Genomic DNA, 17,459 nt, shown 5'->3' with positions numbered 1-17,459 from the left:
TAAAATTATTGATATTTATATACAAGAGAGAGTACGTGCCAAGTATAAAGATATATCGTCTTGAAATACAGTCTGTTCACGAATGAACGCTATTTACGCGTCTGTCATATTTGAACATCAGACTTTAAAGTTAGGACAAAATGTAGCTCGCACAACGATATCGCATATTGATTGAATCGAAAAATTTCTTCGAGCTATCTTTTCTCCAAGGTGCGATACCGACAATCAAGTACAGAGTTCTACAGCTGAAGCTGCGTGTTCGATACGTGATGATGCCTTTTGTGCCTCGGCGGGGCAACCGGCGGACTCTCCTGCGCCAGGAGTCTCCTCGCCATAAGCCATTTTTTGGCTCTACCGGCGTGATAGTAGTACGTGTAAAGCAATGCCATAGCGGCCAGCACCACCAACAGGCACGTACCAGCGATGACAACGCTGAACAGCCAATACGGCCCGGATTTCGGCAACGGGCTCGTGTCCGTCGGCAACCTGTCCGTGGGTGTGGAGCTGGTGGTCGGCTGCTTCGGTAGCCTCGGCGGTAGTGTCGCTTCGTTATCACCGATGACAATATCGGCACAGGCTCGAAACTCTTCCTGAGGCCCACATCCCACCGCTCCTAAACGTGCGATTTTTTGACAATTTATTTGACGTTTGGAGAAATTCTATTTGGTATTTTTTACCTATAATAGTTACGCAGATATAAACAATGTTCACGATATATCACAGTTTTTATCCTTAACATCGCGGTTTATTAATAGTATGTCAATTATTCACATGGTGCAAACTAGGCACGCTTTGTCTTATTGAACGAAGCCATCAAATGGCGATGTTATGCAAGAAGAACCGCAAAACTCTTGAGTCATTCTTATTATGTAGGATAAAGTAATAGCACTTTCTATCGCTCCGATAGAATCTTAATGATGTATGGCAGGATTACCGGTTGCATACACATATATGCTATAACTAAAATATACGAATGAAGAATATAAAATAGAAGTCTCAAAAATGCTTTTAGATTATTCGCGATGCAGCAAAATAATCCTATCATTTTCTTACATCTCGCGCAAAAGATCTATATGCCGTTATTGCCGTATAAAGGTGTCCCAGATCGTCTTTCATATGTGAATTCTTTGACCTACTTTGAGCTGATTCTCCGTTACCATTTAACCCGTTGCTATAAATTTAATAGATGATACATTTGTTTGTTTTTTTTGTTTTTTTCAGAATCCATGTGCTTAATAACAGCGACTTTTGAAGCTTTGGTAATCCATGGTATCCACGTTTTACCCGCCGCATAATACATTCCGCGGTTGATATCGGAGAATCGGCATACCTGTGCCGTTGCCACAGTCGCCCCAGTTATTCCCGGCGATGTATCGCCACTGGAAGACGCATTGAGCGCAGGTCAGACCCTCCGGTAATTTGTAGTAGCCCTCGAAGACCCGGTTTCCGGGGCCAGGGTAATAACGGGTGGATCCGTTCTCGGCCTGCAGCAGGTGCTGGTCCAGGCATTCCTGGGTGACCTCCCGGTCACGGTAGGTCATGGCGCAGGTGCGGAACTCGAAATAGCCGTGATGGTTCGCCGTCAGTTCCACGCGGACCGGTATGACCGATCCGGTCCGATAACGCCGGACAATCACGCCGTTCCCATACTTGCCGCCCGTCTCGTGAACACGTGGCTGAAAAAAATTAAATGGAATATTTACTGTACGTTCCTTTTCCGTGTTATATACTTGTTACATTACATAATACGTCTCTTTCTTGTATACTAATATTACATTATTAGAATATTTCTCTTTCAGAACACCATTTGCATATATGTGTGTGACGAGAAAGGGAATAACGCGAATATTGACGAAAGAGAGAAAGAGGAAAACGAATTTCACTTCCGTTTCGGGCTACTTTCGTCCGTACCATATCAGATGTACGTATCAAGGCCAAGCGTCCCGCATAAAAAGCCCCGCAACGAAAACGCGACCGGCCGATTATAGAAACAGGAGACCGAACCATGAAAGTTATGAGAGGCGCGATTAGTAATCACCGCCTTTTTCTTTTTTTTTTCTTTTTTGAAAATTTTATATGAATTCTGCCATGTGCAATCAAAGTGAAAGCAAAATTCTAGGTCTACAATCTTGGATGCTGCAATCCAATAATGATTTAAATCCGGAACAGAATTTTGTCTATTATCCTATCTTGAAGCTCCATTTCGACGATCTATGATACACAGAATTCGAAAAATCTGTATGGAATTTTAATTTATGCGACACAAGAAATACGAAGAATTATAGAAGTAATAGATTCTACCTTTTAGCTTCTCTTTCATTTCCGAATGTGTGATTTCATTGCGTGCTCGAATGCGTGATTCATTTAAGGCAAACAACTTATCGATAATCGATTCACGGTTGCGTAGCCCGTATTATTATTATTAGACAGCGAGGAAAGTAATTACATCTTTCTCTCGTGTCACGAGTCATTGCGCGTCGCTTAATTCAGAATAATAAAACGCGCTTCGTAGCATTTAACTCACTTTCATTAGGGATAGAAAGGGAGAAACGAACAAATGTCTGAACAATAGCGTCGAAAATATTGTTAGCGTAGTCACCGGTAGCACTTTCTTCCGAACGGAAACGTCTGATGAAAGTTTTCCCCGTTGAAAATTGACAATTAGACGCTAACAATCATCAAGTCGACCGTGTAATTATTTCGCGTTAATCATGCTATTTGTTCCATCGACTTGACATTTGTCTCAAGCTTGATAATTGCTCTCTCACTCACAAGCGACCTTTTCACCTTTGTAAATTTCGGCATTCTAATTTTTAGATAGAAGAATCCAGTCGACAGGCAGACCTTCTACATTCGCACATTCTGCATAATTTTCGAAAACGTGTCGACATTACGCCGGTATTGTGCGGTACTCCTGCACGGTCAACGGAGCGAAGAATCGCGGGTAATGGTGTGTGGTCGGTGTTGCAAGAGGAACGTCGGGAAGTAATTATACGTGTAACCCAGCTGGATTATCATCTTTGACTCGCGAATAACTACCTTCGCAGACTTTCCATTGTCATCAACAATTAAATCTCTCAGATCCCTATTATTCGGCAAGGCCGATGCGGACCGTGTTGTGTGACAAACAGCTCATCTTAAAACATAATGATGAGACCTCTCCACCTTTGATCGCGTTTGCACCACGCGTGGGCACTAAACAGATTACAATTTTGATTTTCGTTTTGACAAAACGAATAGAATAGAATTCGCTGATGCGTGCTGAATTATAATTGCACGGACAGCGGTCTGAAGAGATCACTTTAGAGCCAGATTTATGTAAGAAAACTTTATGTGCTGTTTTATGATTCTTCTTTTCAGGAAGACTCACCGTTGGAGAATCCCAGGGATCGCCGCAGATGCCGCACTTCCCTTTGTTCCGTTGCCATTGCCTGGTGAACCCACCGCAATAGCACTCGTGGTCGTTGTAATCGTGAGGTGTGTCGAAGCCGTATCTCCACATCGAGGCCCTCGAGGGTGGTTCTATCAGTCTTCCATGGCCAGAGACTCTTCTAACGACTAGCAGGCTTACGATTAGTGTTAGACCAAGCACGAGGGAACGCATGTCGGTCACGAAAGGAGCCGGCCTCTGTAAAAGACCGCGAGTCATCAGATAAGTGCCGATCGAAGCGCAAATGCGATGCAATTTGTATGTGTGCTCAAACGCGCATTTGAATTCGAAATTTTTTCTTCCGTTTTTTTTCCTTCCGTTACGCCATGGATCGTTACGTATCTGCAATGATTCACGCTACGTTAACGCCGTTCGAACGCTATGCTAATCGTTTCATCCGAAGGAGAGAGAATGCCTTCTCGTTTCCCTTGATAATTTATTTTATTATATATCTTATCCATCAATCTGTTTCTCGCGCGTGCTTAACAATTGTCACATTTAGCAGGTTCTTTTTTATTGCCATACATTTCATTTTTATGCTTTATGCGTTCTGGTACACATACAATTAATCAAATCAATCTATTATTATTTGAAGCAAGTTAATTTACTATTTCAAACATGATTACAGGCAAAACAAAGGCGAGGCAAAACATTATTTACCGTTATTATTTCTCCAATATTGTTACGAACAAAAGATGATTACAACAACGTGTATTCGCGGGTGAACAACCACGTATGGAGATAATCGAGCGGAGGTTTGATGACCTCTCTCACCGCGCGATACTACCGAGCGTTTCGCTCGAAAAGTAACGGAGGAAACGCACACGCGAATTACAACGACAACGATTAGCGACACGAAAGCCGGCGCGCCGTACATTAGAAATCGCAAGAACGTGCATTAATCAAGGTCAAATCAAATGGAGTTTCCACGTTCATTCGGGGTACGCTGTGGGGTAATATTTTACACTGGACATGAGCGTGAACCCCGACTACTTAATCGATATCACGGTCTCGACGCGGCCGAGGCCCGAAGGAGTCACGGAGGTACATAAAGTCGGCGTTTAAATGCCGCATTCGAAAGCTACGCGAAAGAGAGAGAGACACAATGACGAAGGAGCCACTGAACCGGTTGTTACACCGACACTCCACGCACAAGGTATCCCAGATATCGCGGGATAAATATTCGTCAAGGTAAGAACTTAGAAAATATATGAATATATTCAATCAAGATAAGAACAATATGCATAGTTATGGCCGGATTAAAAAAGAAGATAAATTATGACCCCGCACGACATTCTCGCGTAAGAACTCTCATCTTAGATTCAAATAGTCCGTCTTTAATCATTTATATATACGTTGACTTGGCCTACTCCATCACGGAAATACTCGTAAATACTTGAAGGTTTCAAACATAAATGTATTCCTAATAGAAATATAATATTAAAAAGTTGCAATAATGTGGATGGCCTCTCGCGACATCCTTGACGAGAAAATTTTTTGACTCAGGTTTAAATAAGAAATCTGTTTTTAATTCTGACGGAAAAATATTCGACTGCAAAATAAAGTCAAGATAAAAGCAAGTGACATCGAATTTCTTTTTAAATTTCAAATTTTTTAAATCTAGAAACTAATCACATAAAACTGCTTTTCTTATCCTCACATAAGAATACTAGACACATGTTATCCCATCTAAACAATCCAGCATTGTGAGACAATGAAAGTAAATAATGATGCGTGTATATGAATCTATGGACAAAGGAAAGAAATTCAGAAGAAATTCTATAGCATCTCTCCATAATTTTTAATAATTAATCCTTAATGCATCCTTCACCAATATTGTCAATTTGAAAGTATGATGGAATTCATGGATTTTTTTACATCATTTTTTCAGGACGAAGGTGCCAATAGTCTCCGAACGATTAATAAATAAAGATAAAAAACTCTGAAACAAGGTATAAATTGTATAACGGGACGTAAAAAGCATTTAGTTTCGTGATTTAGTGATAAGTGAACGGCTTATCTCTCTCTATCGGGCGGAGAATCCGATATGAGTGAAACACCGTTATTTAAACTTTTATTCAGTCGCGATTTTTCTAACTTATTAAGCAAGATTGACTGTACTCCATTTCTTGCACTTACCTGTTCATGTGAAAGAAGCGAGGCCCTGCTTTCCGACGGCACTACTCTCGCATCGGCCGCGACAGTGAGTCAGACCTGGCGTGGCGAACAGGGCCCAGACCTCGGAACCGGTCGCTAGACGACTGAACCCGACTTCGACTCGGGGGACCGACCAACCGAGCATTCCGGCCGATCGGCGGTGTGGGAGTAGGTTATTAGAACGAGGTGTTCGGCCGCATTCACGGCACACTCCATGAGGCGAGGATGATACAGATTGTCCCAGGCAATTGTTCGAAAACTACCGTTGACATTCATCCAGCGAACTTGAGTCGCTGTTTGACACCGCGACTTCAGAAGTACCCAGTTGTTTCTTATTAAACTAGTTTATATCGAGAATCTTTTTTTTATATATATAGACATATATTATACATATACATTAGCAGTTGGAGTTGTTACGAGATTGTAAATTGATTAATTTATCTATTTATTTTAATTTTGTTTTTTACTCTTCCGCCAATTTACTTCAGAGACACCTTCGATCATATTCTTAGAGATAATAATTTAGAAATCATTTCACGCTACGTATAAAAATATATTTATATCTATATTTAGAAATCATATTTGGAATTATTTATTAATGAAATATGTTATATTGCAGCAACTTACTAATTAACAGACTGTAATTAACAGCGCACCTTTTCGAAAACCAAATATCAGCGTATAAAATTTTGTTATGAAATTCTCAAGAGCACACGCTAGCTGCATAAATTGGAAACTGCCTCTGGCACGTCCCGACATGCTCGATGGAACGTTCAGGTGAAAATCGGGTTCGACGATCGATAGCTTCCTTCCTCCGCAAGGAACCACGGAATTACAGAATAATGTATAAGGAAAAATGAAAAAGAAATTGGCAAGGACATATACTTCTCAACGAATTTAAAAGAATATATCTTGAAAGAAAATTCTGATTTTGGTGAATTATTGAAATATTGGCTTTTGAATCTTTGAAGAAAATTTTTTAAGAGGCAAAAGATGACACTTTCATTGGTGTACAATTTCTGACCGAGATGTTAGAAGAATAGAATTTTTCCCACACATACCGACTATAATTAGCATTCAGTTGACACGCATCTCACGCGTCTAGGCCATTATACGGATCGAAATAATGACGAGGAGGCTCTTTCCATTTCTGAATGAAAGACCAGTGCCTTTCACGGACTTCTTTTCCTGTGACGTCGTAACGAAAGCCTTCATACACGCAAACGCACTCCGTATCCTCGTTGTGTCGCGAGCACGGCTGCACTTTCGCGGGACGGCCACTCGAAACGGGACGGGAAATATTTCCGGAGCTTGCCCTATGCGAAGTCAGCAAAGCGGCAAGACCGTCAAGAGGAAAATACAAATTGATAGACGTGTCACGATCACTCTCGCTCCTTCCGCAGGATTCTCTTTCGGTTTCCGACCGACGACTCGCTCGATACGCTTCCCGAACATCCGCTTCCGGCTTTTGTAGCGGATCAGAAATTTCATCACTACATAGTGGTCCAGCCAACGTTACTGGCTAGAGTTTTTGGAGAAGAAGATACTTTATAGACAATAATTTCTAATTTTTCAAATTATGTCTTGTAAGTTATATATCATGTATCTTTTATGCCTCTAATGTTTATCTGGCTTATTCTGTATCATGAAAAAGTTATAATATTTATATAGCTATGACAGTTTTTATACCTATGAATTTTTTTATCTATTTGGAAAATTGCAGGTTCTGTATTTTATTAGTGGACTAGAACGCTATCAAGCGAAACAGAATAAATATTGCAATCCGCGATTGTGCCTCTTCGCCGCACAGCGCATCGTTACACGCGAATCGTCCCGCGCGGATACATCTGCATCACGACCGGAATAGGAATACTTTCCCACGAGAACGGTGGAAATTGAGCGGAAAGCGCCGCCCGCTGTAACGGCCAGCCGAAGTGCAAATATCCTGGAGAGGAAGAGAATCGCATGAGGAATCTTCTCTCGCCAAGACTGCCCGCGGTGATTTCTATAAAATTTCTAATCGACGAGCAGATCCGCACGGTTCATCAATGACACGCTCTTCGAACGTACATCCGACACGCGGGAACCAAATGCCAATGGCCTTTTTTCCTCGCCGTTCGATTAATTCCGTGATGGAGGACTGAAACATTTGAAAAAAAATCCTAGATGCAGAGTGTTTTAGAATTCTTGACAAATTGATGAGTAAATTGCAATTTTTAATTCTCCAACCAATATAGAGTTGATTTCTTTCTCAGCAAAAAGGAGCGTCGTATGACAAATTATCAAAAATTTTAATTTAAAATTTATTCAAGAAACTAGAAAGTAGCGGCTAATGACAATTTCTCTCGATATTTCTACTCAAGTAAAAAACGGACTTCAAATTAGCCAGAGGCTATATAATTAAAAAGACATCCGGTAATTCCGAAACACCCTGTACAGTACATATCCTAGTTAATTATAATGACAATTTCATTAGAGGAAGTTTGTATCTCTGCGTGGTTGGATTTGGTCAAGTTCGCGATGCATCATCATTAATATTCATCGAACGAGCTTATAATGTTGCAGGAAGACCATCGAGTGCGCATTGAATGCGCATTGTGAACGCCGTATCTATCGGCCCTAACGCGAGGAGAGGATTCTGCCGTAGGCGAGGGTCTACAACCTTCGCTCCTATTTGAGAAGCCTTTCCTTGATCCGCGCGCGGAATAACCGGTCCTCGCTCGGATCCACCCACGAGGTCAAATCCAGCCCGCAACATATCTCCCGCGTGTAGCGTATTCCTTAGAGCAGATGTATTATCCATTATATTTGAATGCACGTAGCTTAGTTGACGAATCGTTACGAATCTAGGCAAAATACTTTTGCTTTTCGCGGTGAAAGGCTTTCGACGGTTTTTTTTTCCTCCGGCGCATATTTCCCCGTCTTCTTTCTTCCCAAGGTAACGTTCAAAATAGTCCGAGCTCTTTGAGAAGCACTTTTGCGCCGTGGGCGTCAGCGTGGGAAAATGAGTAATTGATTAGGCGTCTACTTGGCTCATCTGACCTCGCACCTGACATTTCAAGCAATGTCCAAGCTTCCCTCGTCAGAGCGAGATAGAAACTTGCGGTTTTTTCCTCAGAGAAATGTATTTAGTTTCGTAGAATTATATTATGTATCGCTTTATGCTATTCGAATGTATGATAATACAATAATTGTATTGGCGTTGTAATAATAGAAAATGATGAACTCCCAGGGAATTGCTGGAGATAACAATTTATTATACAGTAATACGATAAATATCTAAAAAGATACAGTTTTCGTTTCGTGAATCGTAATTGTTAATATACATCGAAATTTTGAGCAATTGTATAATAAAAGATTCGTGAATAATCGACAAACTTCAATATTTTGATATCGCAATCATACAGTTTATTCCAGTACACGGCAAATCTTAGTACTGATAGCAAGTAAAATTCATTTACATAAAAATTGTGTAATAATAATTGCAATTCTTTATACATAACAAACCAAAGTATATACATGAGTTTCGGAATAGGGAGATGTGTGTTTTAAAAATTAACTTTTTATTTAAATTTTATTTTATTTAAATTTCAAATTATCATAGATGAATGTTATGGATAGATTAAAGCACATTTCGATATCTCATGCGCCCTTGACTGTACTGGAACTTTAACTGTACAATTATATCCATTACATAAATGCATTTGTGACTTGAATGAGTAAATTGAATAATGTACCATCAAGTAATTGTACCTATGCGTGCGGCATGCAGCGAATGTAATGGTTGTATGCACTATTTATTAGCGAATATGTGTACAAGCCGTTTATTTCAGGACGCACCGTATAATATGATAGCCAAACACAATAAGTATTTAAACAGATTAAAGGTGACATACATTCATCGGTGACTCTTGACTGATACACCACAAGTTCGTGTCATAAGAAAATGGTTATTTTACTGCTTTTGAGAAAGTAATTTTTAATTTTGAGGAAAATGACCTTGATTAACCGAAAGCTACAAGAATGAGAAGATACAACGAACGTAAATCTAATGTAACGATATTGCAAGCACATTATTTTAAAACTTTATAAGAGTCAATTAATCCCGTTCAATTATTTACATAAGTCATAAGAAGTCATGCGATACACGTCCTTTAATAAACCAGTACTTGTACGAGTACAAGATTGATTATTTGTTTTGATTAAAGGCAGCCACGAATCTCGGAAATGTTCCGATAAAAAGTACAATATTGTGTTGAAAAAGATTTTAAGCATGTGATATGTAGATTCCGGAAAGGAACAAATCGAGAGCAATCTGTTCCGGCGAAATGAACAATGAACGACGTTTATTATTAATTGACCGAAATTTTGGCACATTTTTAATGTGTTCCAGACCATTTTTCTCTTAGAACTAATTCTACATCATATATTAACAAACAATACGCTGTCTAACGTCTTAACAAGTAATTAACATATCGAAGGCTAAAATTGAATGTGCGTTTATGTAATCAATTAAAAATTGTGTCATATGTGTATATATACATTGCGGAAGAGATGGTAATATGTATTAAATTAAATTGTATTGAAAAATAGTGAATGCGTAAGACTCCGGTCTGACAGCGCTAAAGAATACGTATTCTCTCTTTCTCTATATTCTGCAATAATATATATCTAATATTTCAGATAAAAGCTACGAGACGGTACGACGGCTAATTTATATTACGATTAATAAGTGTAGTGCAAAAGTTAAGTAGTTCTCTCGCCCATTTTCGGTGCACCTCGGACTAGGTGCGTTTTTGATTAATCGCAATATAAAAAGTCGATCCTAGTAGATAGTGCGAGTCACTGAGTATCACAATTATGTTCTCTCGGTCTACGTGACAGTATTGACTTAGAGGAGTTTCCCGCGAGACACACACGGATCGAGTGCGTGTGAGAAAACAGGTAAATCGGACAGGCAACTTTTCTTTAAACGCAGAACGCCATGTTGCATGTGTAATCAGCGAGCAACGCATTTAAAATCATGAAACTCAGTTACTCAGTACACATTAAATTACTTTTTTTTATCAATCGGTGAGATAACGCTGTTAAGAGTAGATCCGCACAGTAAATCGATCAATAATAAATATTGTTGAGTATAAGCAGTTATATTACAATATTCGTGTTCGATAAGATGGTTTATAATGCAGAAGTCTTCCTACGGAGAAAAGCAGAAAATAATTTTTTTCGTTCATCAGGCTCCTTGAAAATATGTTAACAGGTTACAGTTTAGTGTATAATTATCGTACATCTAATTCCAAGATATTAAATGCGTATTTGTGTCTTAAGGCAATATTGTTTCCCATCTCTCAATTTTTCAACGATAGTTTTACACGTTTATTTCATTTTCCTCCATCTTCGTTCACACTACATTCATTTTCTGCAAATTCGAAAATATTGAAAACACTCTGTGTATATTTGAAGAAAGAACACTGAGCGTGCTAAGAACACATAAGCGTTTGCGTATATTCAGGAATCTGTGAGAGTATCTTTGGAACTTTTGTATATAGTTTTTTTTTTTCAGTTACATATGTGTAATATATGTATGTCTTATTGTATAAGTTGCATCCAGGCAAAAGTTGCTAATTTTATGTAAAGAGAAATAAATAGTTGTATATGCCTATTAAAGCAATGTTGTGCCATATGTAATAAAAAGAGATCAACATATTTATATAAATATTTATTGCCAATTTGGGACGTATTCACAATTTCTTATATGCACTGTAAACAGATTTTTGTCTAGAAATTTAAAGGACAAAAATATTATATATTTCTGATTAAACATACGAAAATATTCATATTTAACTAATTCTAACTTAATCTTTTTATATTATATAAAGTATAAGAATAAAAAGGCTAAGCTATGTATGCAAAATAATGTGTTACCGACAAATTGTAGGATCACTTTTACAATAAAAGATTAACTTACTCTATATTATAATAACGATAAATAAAATTTATACAGGTACAGATATATTCGATTATATCGGGCTTCAATCGATGTGTCACATATATGCACGGTGTTTGCATTATGTGTAAACTTATTATGCGTAAATGTGCAATATAGACATTATTAGTAGCATCGAGTAATAATAGAATGTCCACACTATAATAATTTGTTGCTTCAGATTTTTCAGATTCTTTCATATGTACTGAAACTGTCCGAGACATCAAAATCAAGATTCTGAAAGCGTAAATATCTAACTCGCCTAAAGCTAGATGTGGATACGCACAAAGATATCATGCTAAGCTTTTATCTTCTAATCTCAGAGTCTCACAAAGCTTCGATCAATATACGAGGAAAAATAAATTTTTTCATAACCATTGTCCTTAAAATGGCGTAGAAATATATACAGATAAATCTAATGATAATGAAAAAGACACAAATGTCGCTTTTTAGCCATTCAGTTGATGCACTACTAAAAGATTTTAACATCATCATTCAAAGATCAAACGTATCGTTACATATTGTCCGTTATCTGTTGACGTGTCGAATAACAAACGGTAGGGGCTGTGATGTAGACAACGAATTCAATATGTAAGGTCATCTCAATATTATTCTCAACGTGTCAGCGTATAGGTATATTATATTGGCCCCGTCGCCACGTTTAAGGCAGAAGTCAAATAAGTTATTTGTCGATAACATCCTGCGGAGTGACGAATGCCGATTCCACGCATTCTTTTCTCCGTTTTACTTTCAATCTATAAAGTCTTTAATATTCGGAAACAATACACGAGAGACGAATGAGATATAATTTTGACTCTAATAAAAATTCCTTCAGAAAGCGACAAATTTCTCAAACAGTTGTCAACCCAGTCTCTCTGAATTATGGGCCGCATCGCTTTCCGCAATTTGCTGTAAGTATTATACATCGTGTTACGAATATAACGAAAAGTGGGCGTAATCCCGCCAAATCCCGTGACACTTAAACTCGCATCTCGTGAAAAATAACGTGCATTCTCTTGCCAAGTACGAGGAAAAGATATCGGAAATGTATAACGGATCTCGCTCTTATTTCAGCTGCGGTGATTTGTGTCCTACGATCTTATTGCGCAATAAATTAAAGTGTCCGTGCACCTGCGTAAGCTGAGCTCTAAGTGAATCAGAAAGCTGTTTTTGTAACTGTTGAACTTCCAAAATTTCTTGCCGTAGATTTTGATAATCTTTCGTAACCTGATGCACAGAGTGTAATAGCCGAAGCACAGATATCTGGGAAGCACAAAATGAAAAGCGGTTTGATGATCGAAGATCCGAAAAAACATCACAGAGACAGTAAAAAGTGCACACGAATAATTCACGAATGTGTTACACAGGACATATTTAATGCTAAATGAAACACGGATTATCCTGGCCTCAAGCAGGAATTGTACGACAAACAAAATATAATTTGTCGTTATAGTACAATGTCACAGAGGATTTTATAAGATATGACGTAATACATTTGTCCTTTTCAGTTGTACTTTCTCGTAATAATTTCCTTCCATTTTCATCTATCAAATATACAGGCTGTCCCCAGATCAAACGTCAACTTTTCTCCAACAAGTTTGAAATTTATTTTTACTACAGCCTCAAAGTAGCTCTCGGTCTTTAAAGAAGTTGCAAATTGACGGTCGATTTCCCAGTGCCTGGTAGCCTGTATATCAATTTTTTATCGAGCAAGTTAAACAAGATACAGCTAAAAAGGACAGACTTGATACGGTGATCTGTGGTAATCTCTACTAATAAAAGCGGAAAAAAAGCGAACTCCTACCTCGTCTTCCGGGTCCTCGAAGGCTTTCTCGAATTCGTCTATCTGCCAGGCGATCATGTCCAGCTTCCCGTCGGCCTTCTGCACCTGAGGCACGAGAGGGGACCCTTGTATTAAATTCGACATCGACAGCACGAGCGACGTTTGACGTTTTGGCAAACGGCTAACCGCCGACCGTCACGTTGTCTCTTTCGAATGATACCTCTCACGCGGAAAACGCCGTGTACTCACGCTCTCCTCGAGATGCCCGATCGCGGATTCCATGTCACCTGGTTTCTTCCTTCAACGTCACCAGCGTCTCGTTCGTGATCGAGAAAATCACTCCCAGGAGCGTCCAGGAAGGCGACCGTTGTTGCACCAGGGATCGATTTGCTTATCACGTTTGAAAAGCTCCTCACCGGTCCACCGTACAGCGGCTGCACCGTCCAATATAAAACTGTTTTACCGATTTGAGAAACAATCACGTCACGCGCAACGTTTAGCATGTGTCGATAGACTCGCTACTTTGCGCACTTTCGACACGCGAGATGACACTGTAAACTTCCTTCCCAACCGAGAAACACTTCGAGTTCGGGTCAGGGTGAATCTGTCCGATCTGTCATTACGTTATTGTACGTTATCGCAAATGCGCATTTCTCGGAGCTTTTGCTTTTAGATTTAAAAAAAGATAGAGATAATCCGAAGCAACGATCCTGTTGCAAATTAATATTTATAAGAGATGTACAAGTCGAATCAGGAGCCGGATATACCTGCGGCACTGGGTTTGTTGTCTCATCTGGACAACGACGAGTTGAAAGAATTGTTGAATAACGATGGGAAATTCGAGGATATCGTGAGAGATATAAAGCAGGTACGATTGCAAGTGAATCAATTCTACTTAGAAACCAAATGCAAGAAGAGACTTAACATTGTACAATAATTATATACATTTCTTAATGTGTATCCTTTCCTTTGTAATTAATATTCTTCATGCTTTCAATTAAATATATAATAAACGACGTTCGCAAGAATAGACGCTGTGTTATTGCATCTGTACATAATATTTATCTAGATGTATATAGCGTGCTGCTTTTAGAAGGATTTACACATGATACATCAGTCACAAACTATATGTTAATGTTTGTATTCTAAAAATGAGACCGTCTTGACGTGATAAAATGTTAGTTTAAGGAGCTCGAGACCGAGAAGGAAATGTTAATGGCGAGCAACAGATCTTTGGCCGAATTTAATCTGGCCAAACAACCCGAGTTGGAGGAGGGCAAACAGGTCTTGAAGGACATGAGCGAACAGGCCAATCAATTGTGCACCAGTGTCAGGAGTAAATTAGACGAGATGCGTAAGTCGTATCCTACGTATTGATAATTTTAACAGAGAAGAAAGATTTTTTTCTCGACGCTGTATATTTATTCGCAGGCGATAAGTCTGGTACAATGACCGTCGATACCGCACTTGACCTGCTGCAAGCAGCTGCCGCTGAGATTGAAGAAGAATCGGAGGTAAGCAAGACTTTCACTGGTTCGCGTTTGACGAGACTATTCACGTTTGATCTTTTCAATGCGTAGGGAATAGCAGAGAAGTTCCTAGCCGGTGACATCGAAGTAGACGAGTTCTTAGATCAGTTTTTGTCGCGAAGAAAATTAATGCACTTACGTAAAGTGAAAGTGGATAAGTTGCGCGAACTGATAAGGAAAGGGCATTCGAACAGCACTCCTGGCTACCCGATCGCTTCAAATTTCCCTGGAATAACGCCTTCCATACCGTATCCGACTGGGCCAGTAGCTATGCCAATGCCAGGATTGCCAGTTTATAGACCATATTAATGTGAAAAGTATTGCGTATTTATTTGTTATTTTCTACGATACGTTTCCTTGATCGCGACACAAAGGTATCCAATACTGATCCTCTTTACGTATCATACACATGCCTTTTGCACATTGATTTTTCACTATTTTTATATTAGACGATGCATCGCGTAATATATAAACTGTTATCTACCTAAATCCTTCGTTATATATCTGTTGATAGTAGACGATGGTTCAGAATGCGAAAATGTTTCTGAAATATTGTCTATACGCCATTTATGAAATATTTAGCTGTCTATATCTGGATACGCACGAACGCAGTTAACTGCGTGTTGTTAATAACAATTTCTATCACAGTACATAGCATTTTTGTAAAAGGAGTATACGAAATGATTGTCCTCGTCATTTTTTATCACGATCTATTCAATGTTGTTCTTACTTTACTAGTAGAGGCATAACGACAAGCAGACATAAAATCTGTACATTCATTATGTGAGAACATATATATACAAATTTATACTATTCAAATAAATAAACGTAGACTAATTTCCAGTATCTTTACTTTCTTTCTTGCGTCTCTCGGATGCCGGCACGTCGTGGTTTTTTCCCGAAAAAAGCGCAGCCAGCATCGTTACAGTGGCTATGAGAATGGCAAATTCCATGAACCGAGGACTGCCCTTCGAAGTGCTTGCCTCTGTCTCCATCATCTTGGCATGCTCATACGCCTGCCTCCTCATGCGTCTCTCGTACATCTGCTTTCCGTAGTGCGCCTGCGTCCACGCGTCAAAATTGTAAATTTTCGACGATCCCGAATAAACCTTGTCCCTGTAGTGGGACGTAGGGTGTTCGACGGTGGTCGACGCCGTCGATGGCCGATGCAGCAGCATATCCCGGTCATAGACCTTGCGCTGATCGTGATTGCCGAGCACTTCGTAAGCCTCCGAGATATCTTGAAACTTTTGTTTCGCGTATTCGCTCTTGTTCTTATCGGGATGATATTGGAGGGTCAGCTTGTAATACGCCGATTTCACCTCGGTCTGGGTAGCGTGCGGCGTGATCTTCAACGTGTTATAATGGTTCTTCGACTTGGTGCTTTGTTGCGTCGAGTATAATCGCGCTAATTGTGACTTCATACAATGCTGCATGTTAAATTTGGATGAGGATTGCATGAAGGCTGCATGCATGTTACAAATCAAACATAATAAATTAAGTTGACGCAAGTTTCATTCTAACGATTCTCTTCTATTTTTTTTTCTATTATTAAGGATTATCTCGATAAACTTGCGGTCGCTACTTGCAGCCTCGTAAACTCGCAGTCCGCTGCACACAAGACGTACGATTTTCTGAAACGATATATATCAGTGAAAAATCTCATTTTTAGGAGAAAACAATAAGCAATTGGCGCTAGATTGTACGTAGAACCATCTTTTGTTGGATAATAAATCTTTCGGATCGAATCACACAGATCATTGTGTCATGTCAACTGTCTATTTTAATAAAAACTTACTGTTTAACATTCTAATTTTTTTACAAAGGTATTTAACGTGTCGTCAATCTAGCATTTGTTTTTTGGTACTTTTAACACGTCTACTTCCTTCACTTCCCTGTTTTTTTAACATCCTACGCGTCTTTGAGGTTATGTAAATTCGTCACAACTATCGAAATTAATAGGTGGGAAAAACGCGAATTTGATTGGCGGTGCCATGCTGTTGCGGGCATTTTTCGAGTCCTCGAATGAGATGGATGCAGGATACGGGAAATGCGGCTGAAATCCTTGGAACTCCCTAGAGCCTTTGTAATCCCTAGGAGACAATTTTCGCTATTGGACGCCGGACTGGTCGGTCGGTGTGGATTGTAGGGTGTGAGTTGGACCGGGTTTTTCACGCATGCGCGGCGAAAATGACGGTAAAACAATAACGTATGTATAATATGATGTTAATGTTTTGGGTCAATTATTAGAGGCCAGATAAAAATATTTGCAAAAAATCGTTACCTCTTTCTATTCCTTTTAAAATTGCTGATAGAGAGTATTTTTTTCCATTTTACTACAAAACGGACGAATTGATATATTTCATAACTTTATCGTGTAAGTAAAATTTAAAATTATTTATATCATGTTATTTATTTTTAAATTTAAAAATACATATTTGTTTCATGAATATTGGTAAGGTTTTTGGCAGTTTTTCTTACTCCTGCAACAAACGTTTGCATTCCATAGTATTTCTGCCAAATAAAATATCTTACCCTGATTAAAATTATTTCAATATCCTTTCCCCTTCTTTT

At 39.0% G+C, this 17,459-nt stretch overlaps 3 protein-coding genes across 4 annotated transcripts; 1 reads left to right on the top strand and 2 right to left on the bottom strand.

The window, feature by feature from the left end:
• Nucleotides 1–19: 19 nt before the first annotated feature.
• Nucleotides 20–13,461, bottom strand: LOC112451765. 2 transcript variants are annotated; one of them, XM_025011600.1, is made up of 5 exons: nt 13,378–13,461; nt 5,570–7,727; nt 3,371–3,628; nt 1,331–1,676; nt 20–613 (listed from the first exon to the last, which is right to left on the bottom strand). In XM_025011600.1, exons 3-5 carry the CDS (start codon nt 3,602–3,604, stop codon nt 240–242), a joined length of 954 nt encoding a protein of 317 aa, XP_024867368.1. In that variant the 5' UTR covers nt 3,605–3,628; nt 5,570–7,727; nt 13,378–13,461; the 3' UTR covers nt 20–239. The 2 variants fall into 2 exon arrangements, with proteins under 2 accessions (XP_024867368.1, XP_024867367.1); XM_025011599.1 differs by lacking the exons at nt 5,570–7,727; nt 13,378–13,461 and having other exon boundaries at nt 3,371–3,675.
• A 467-nt stretch (nt 13,462–13,928) lies between these two features.
• On the top strand, nt 13,929–15,731 carry LOC112451766 (vacuolar protein sorting-associated protein 37B). Its single transcript, XM_025011601.1, has 4 exons — nt 13,929–14,224; nt 14,539–14,710; nt 14,788–14,870; nt 14,937–15,731. The coding sequence occupies exons 1-4, from the start codon at nt 14,093–14,095 to the stop codon at nt 15,192–15,194; spliced, it is 645 nt and encodes a 214-aa protein (XP_024867369.1). The 5' UTR covers nt 13,929–14,092; the 3' UTR covers nt 15,195–15,731.
• LOC112451767 (dnaJ homolog subfamily C member 30-like) lies at nt 15,579–16,826 on the bottom strand. The gene is made up of 2 exons (XM_025011602.1): nt 16,684–16,826; nt 15,579–16,519 (listed from the first exon to the last, which is right to left on the bottom strand). The coding sequence occupies exon 2, from the start codon at nt 16,358–16,360 to the stop codon at nt 15,719–15,721; it is 642 nt and encodes a 213-aa protein (XP_024867370.1). The 5' UTR covers nt 16,361–16,519; nt 16,684–16,826; the 3' UTR covers nt 15,579–15,718.
• Nucleotides 16,827–17,459: the final 633 nt, after the last annotated feature.

This window comes from Temnothorax curvispinosus, unplaced genomic scaffold (genome assembly GCF_003070985.1).
Source record: "Temnothorax curvispinosus isolate PA1 unplaced genomic scaffold, ASM307098v1 QBEX01002543.1, whole genome shotgun sequence".
NCBI lineage: Eukaryota > Metazoa > Arthropoda > Insecta > Hymenoptera > Formicidae > Temnothorax > Temnothorax curvispinosus.
Note: the sequence above shows the minus strand (reverse complement) of the source record. Positions and strands in the feature narration are given on the sequence as shown.

Excerpts from the sequence above, each read along its gene's own strand:
- LOC112451767 (XM_025011602.1), bottom strand. The coding sequence starts at position 16,360 with ATGCATGCAGCCTTCATGCAATCCTCATCCAAATTTAACATGCAGCAT.
- LOC112451766 (XM_025011601.1), top strand. The coding sequence starts at position 14,093 with ATGTACAAGTCGAATCAGGAGCCGGATATACCTGCGGCACTGGGTTTG. Across the intron at positions 14,225-14,538 it reads TCGTGAGAGATATAAAGCAG|TTTAAGGAGCTCGAGACCGA; the intron begins GTACGATTGCAA and ends ATAAAATGTTAG. Across the intron at positions 14,711-14,787 it reads GAGTAAATTAGACGAGATGC|GCGATAAGTCTGGTACAATG; the intron begins GTAAGTCGTATC and ends ATTTATTCGCAG.
- LOC112451765 (XM_025011599.1), bottom strand. The coding sequence starts at position 3,649 with ATGACTCGCGGTCTTTTACAGAGGCCGGCTCCTTTCGTGACCGACATG. Across the intron at positions 1,677-3,370 it reads ATCCCTGGGATTCTCCAACG|CCACGTGTTCACGAGACGGG; the intron begins GTGAGTCTTCCT and ends AATTTTTTTCAG. Across the intron at positions 614-1,330 it reads CGACTGTGGCAACGGCACAG|GAGCGGTGGGATGTGGGCCT; the intron begins GTATGCCGATTC and ends TCGCACGTTTAG.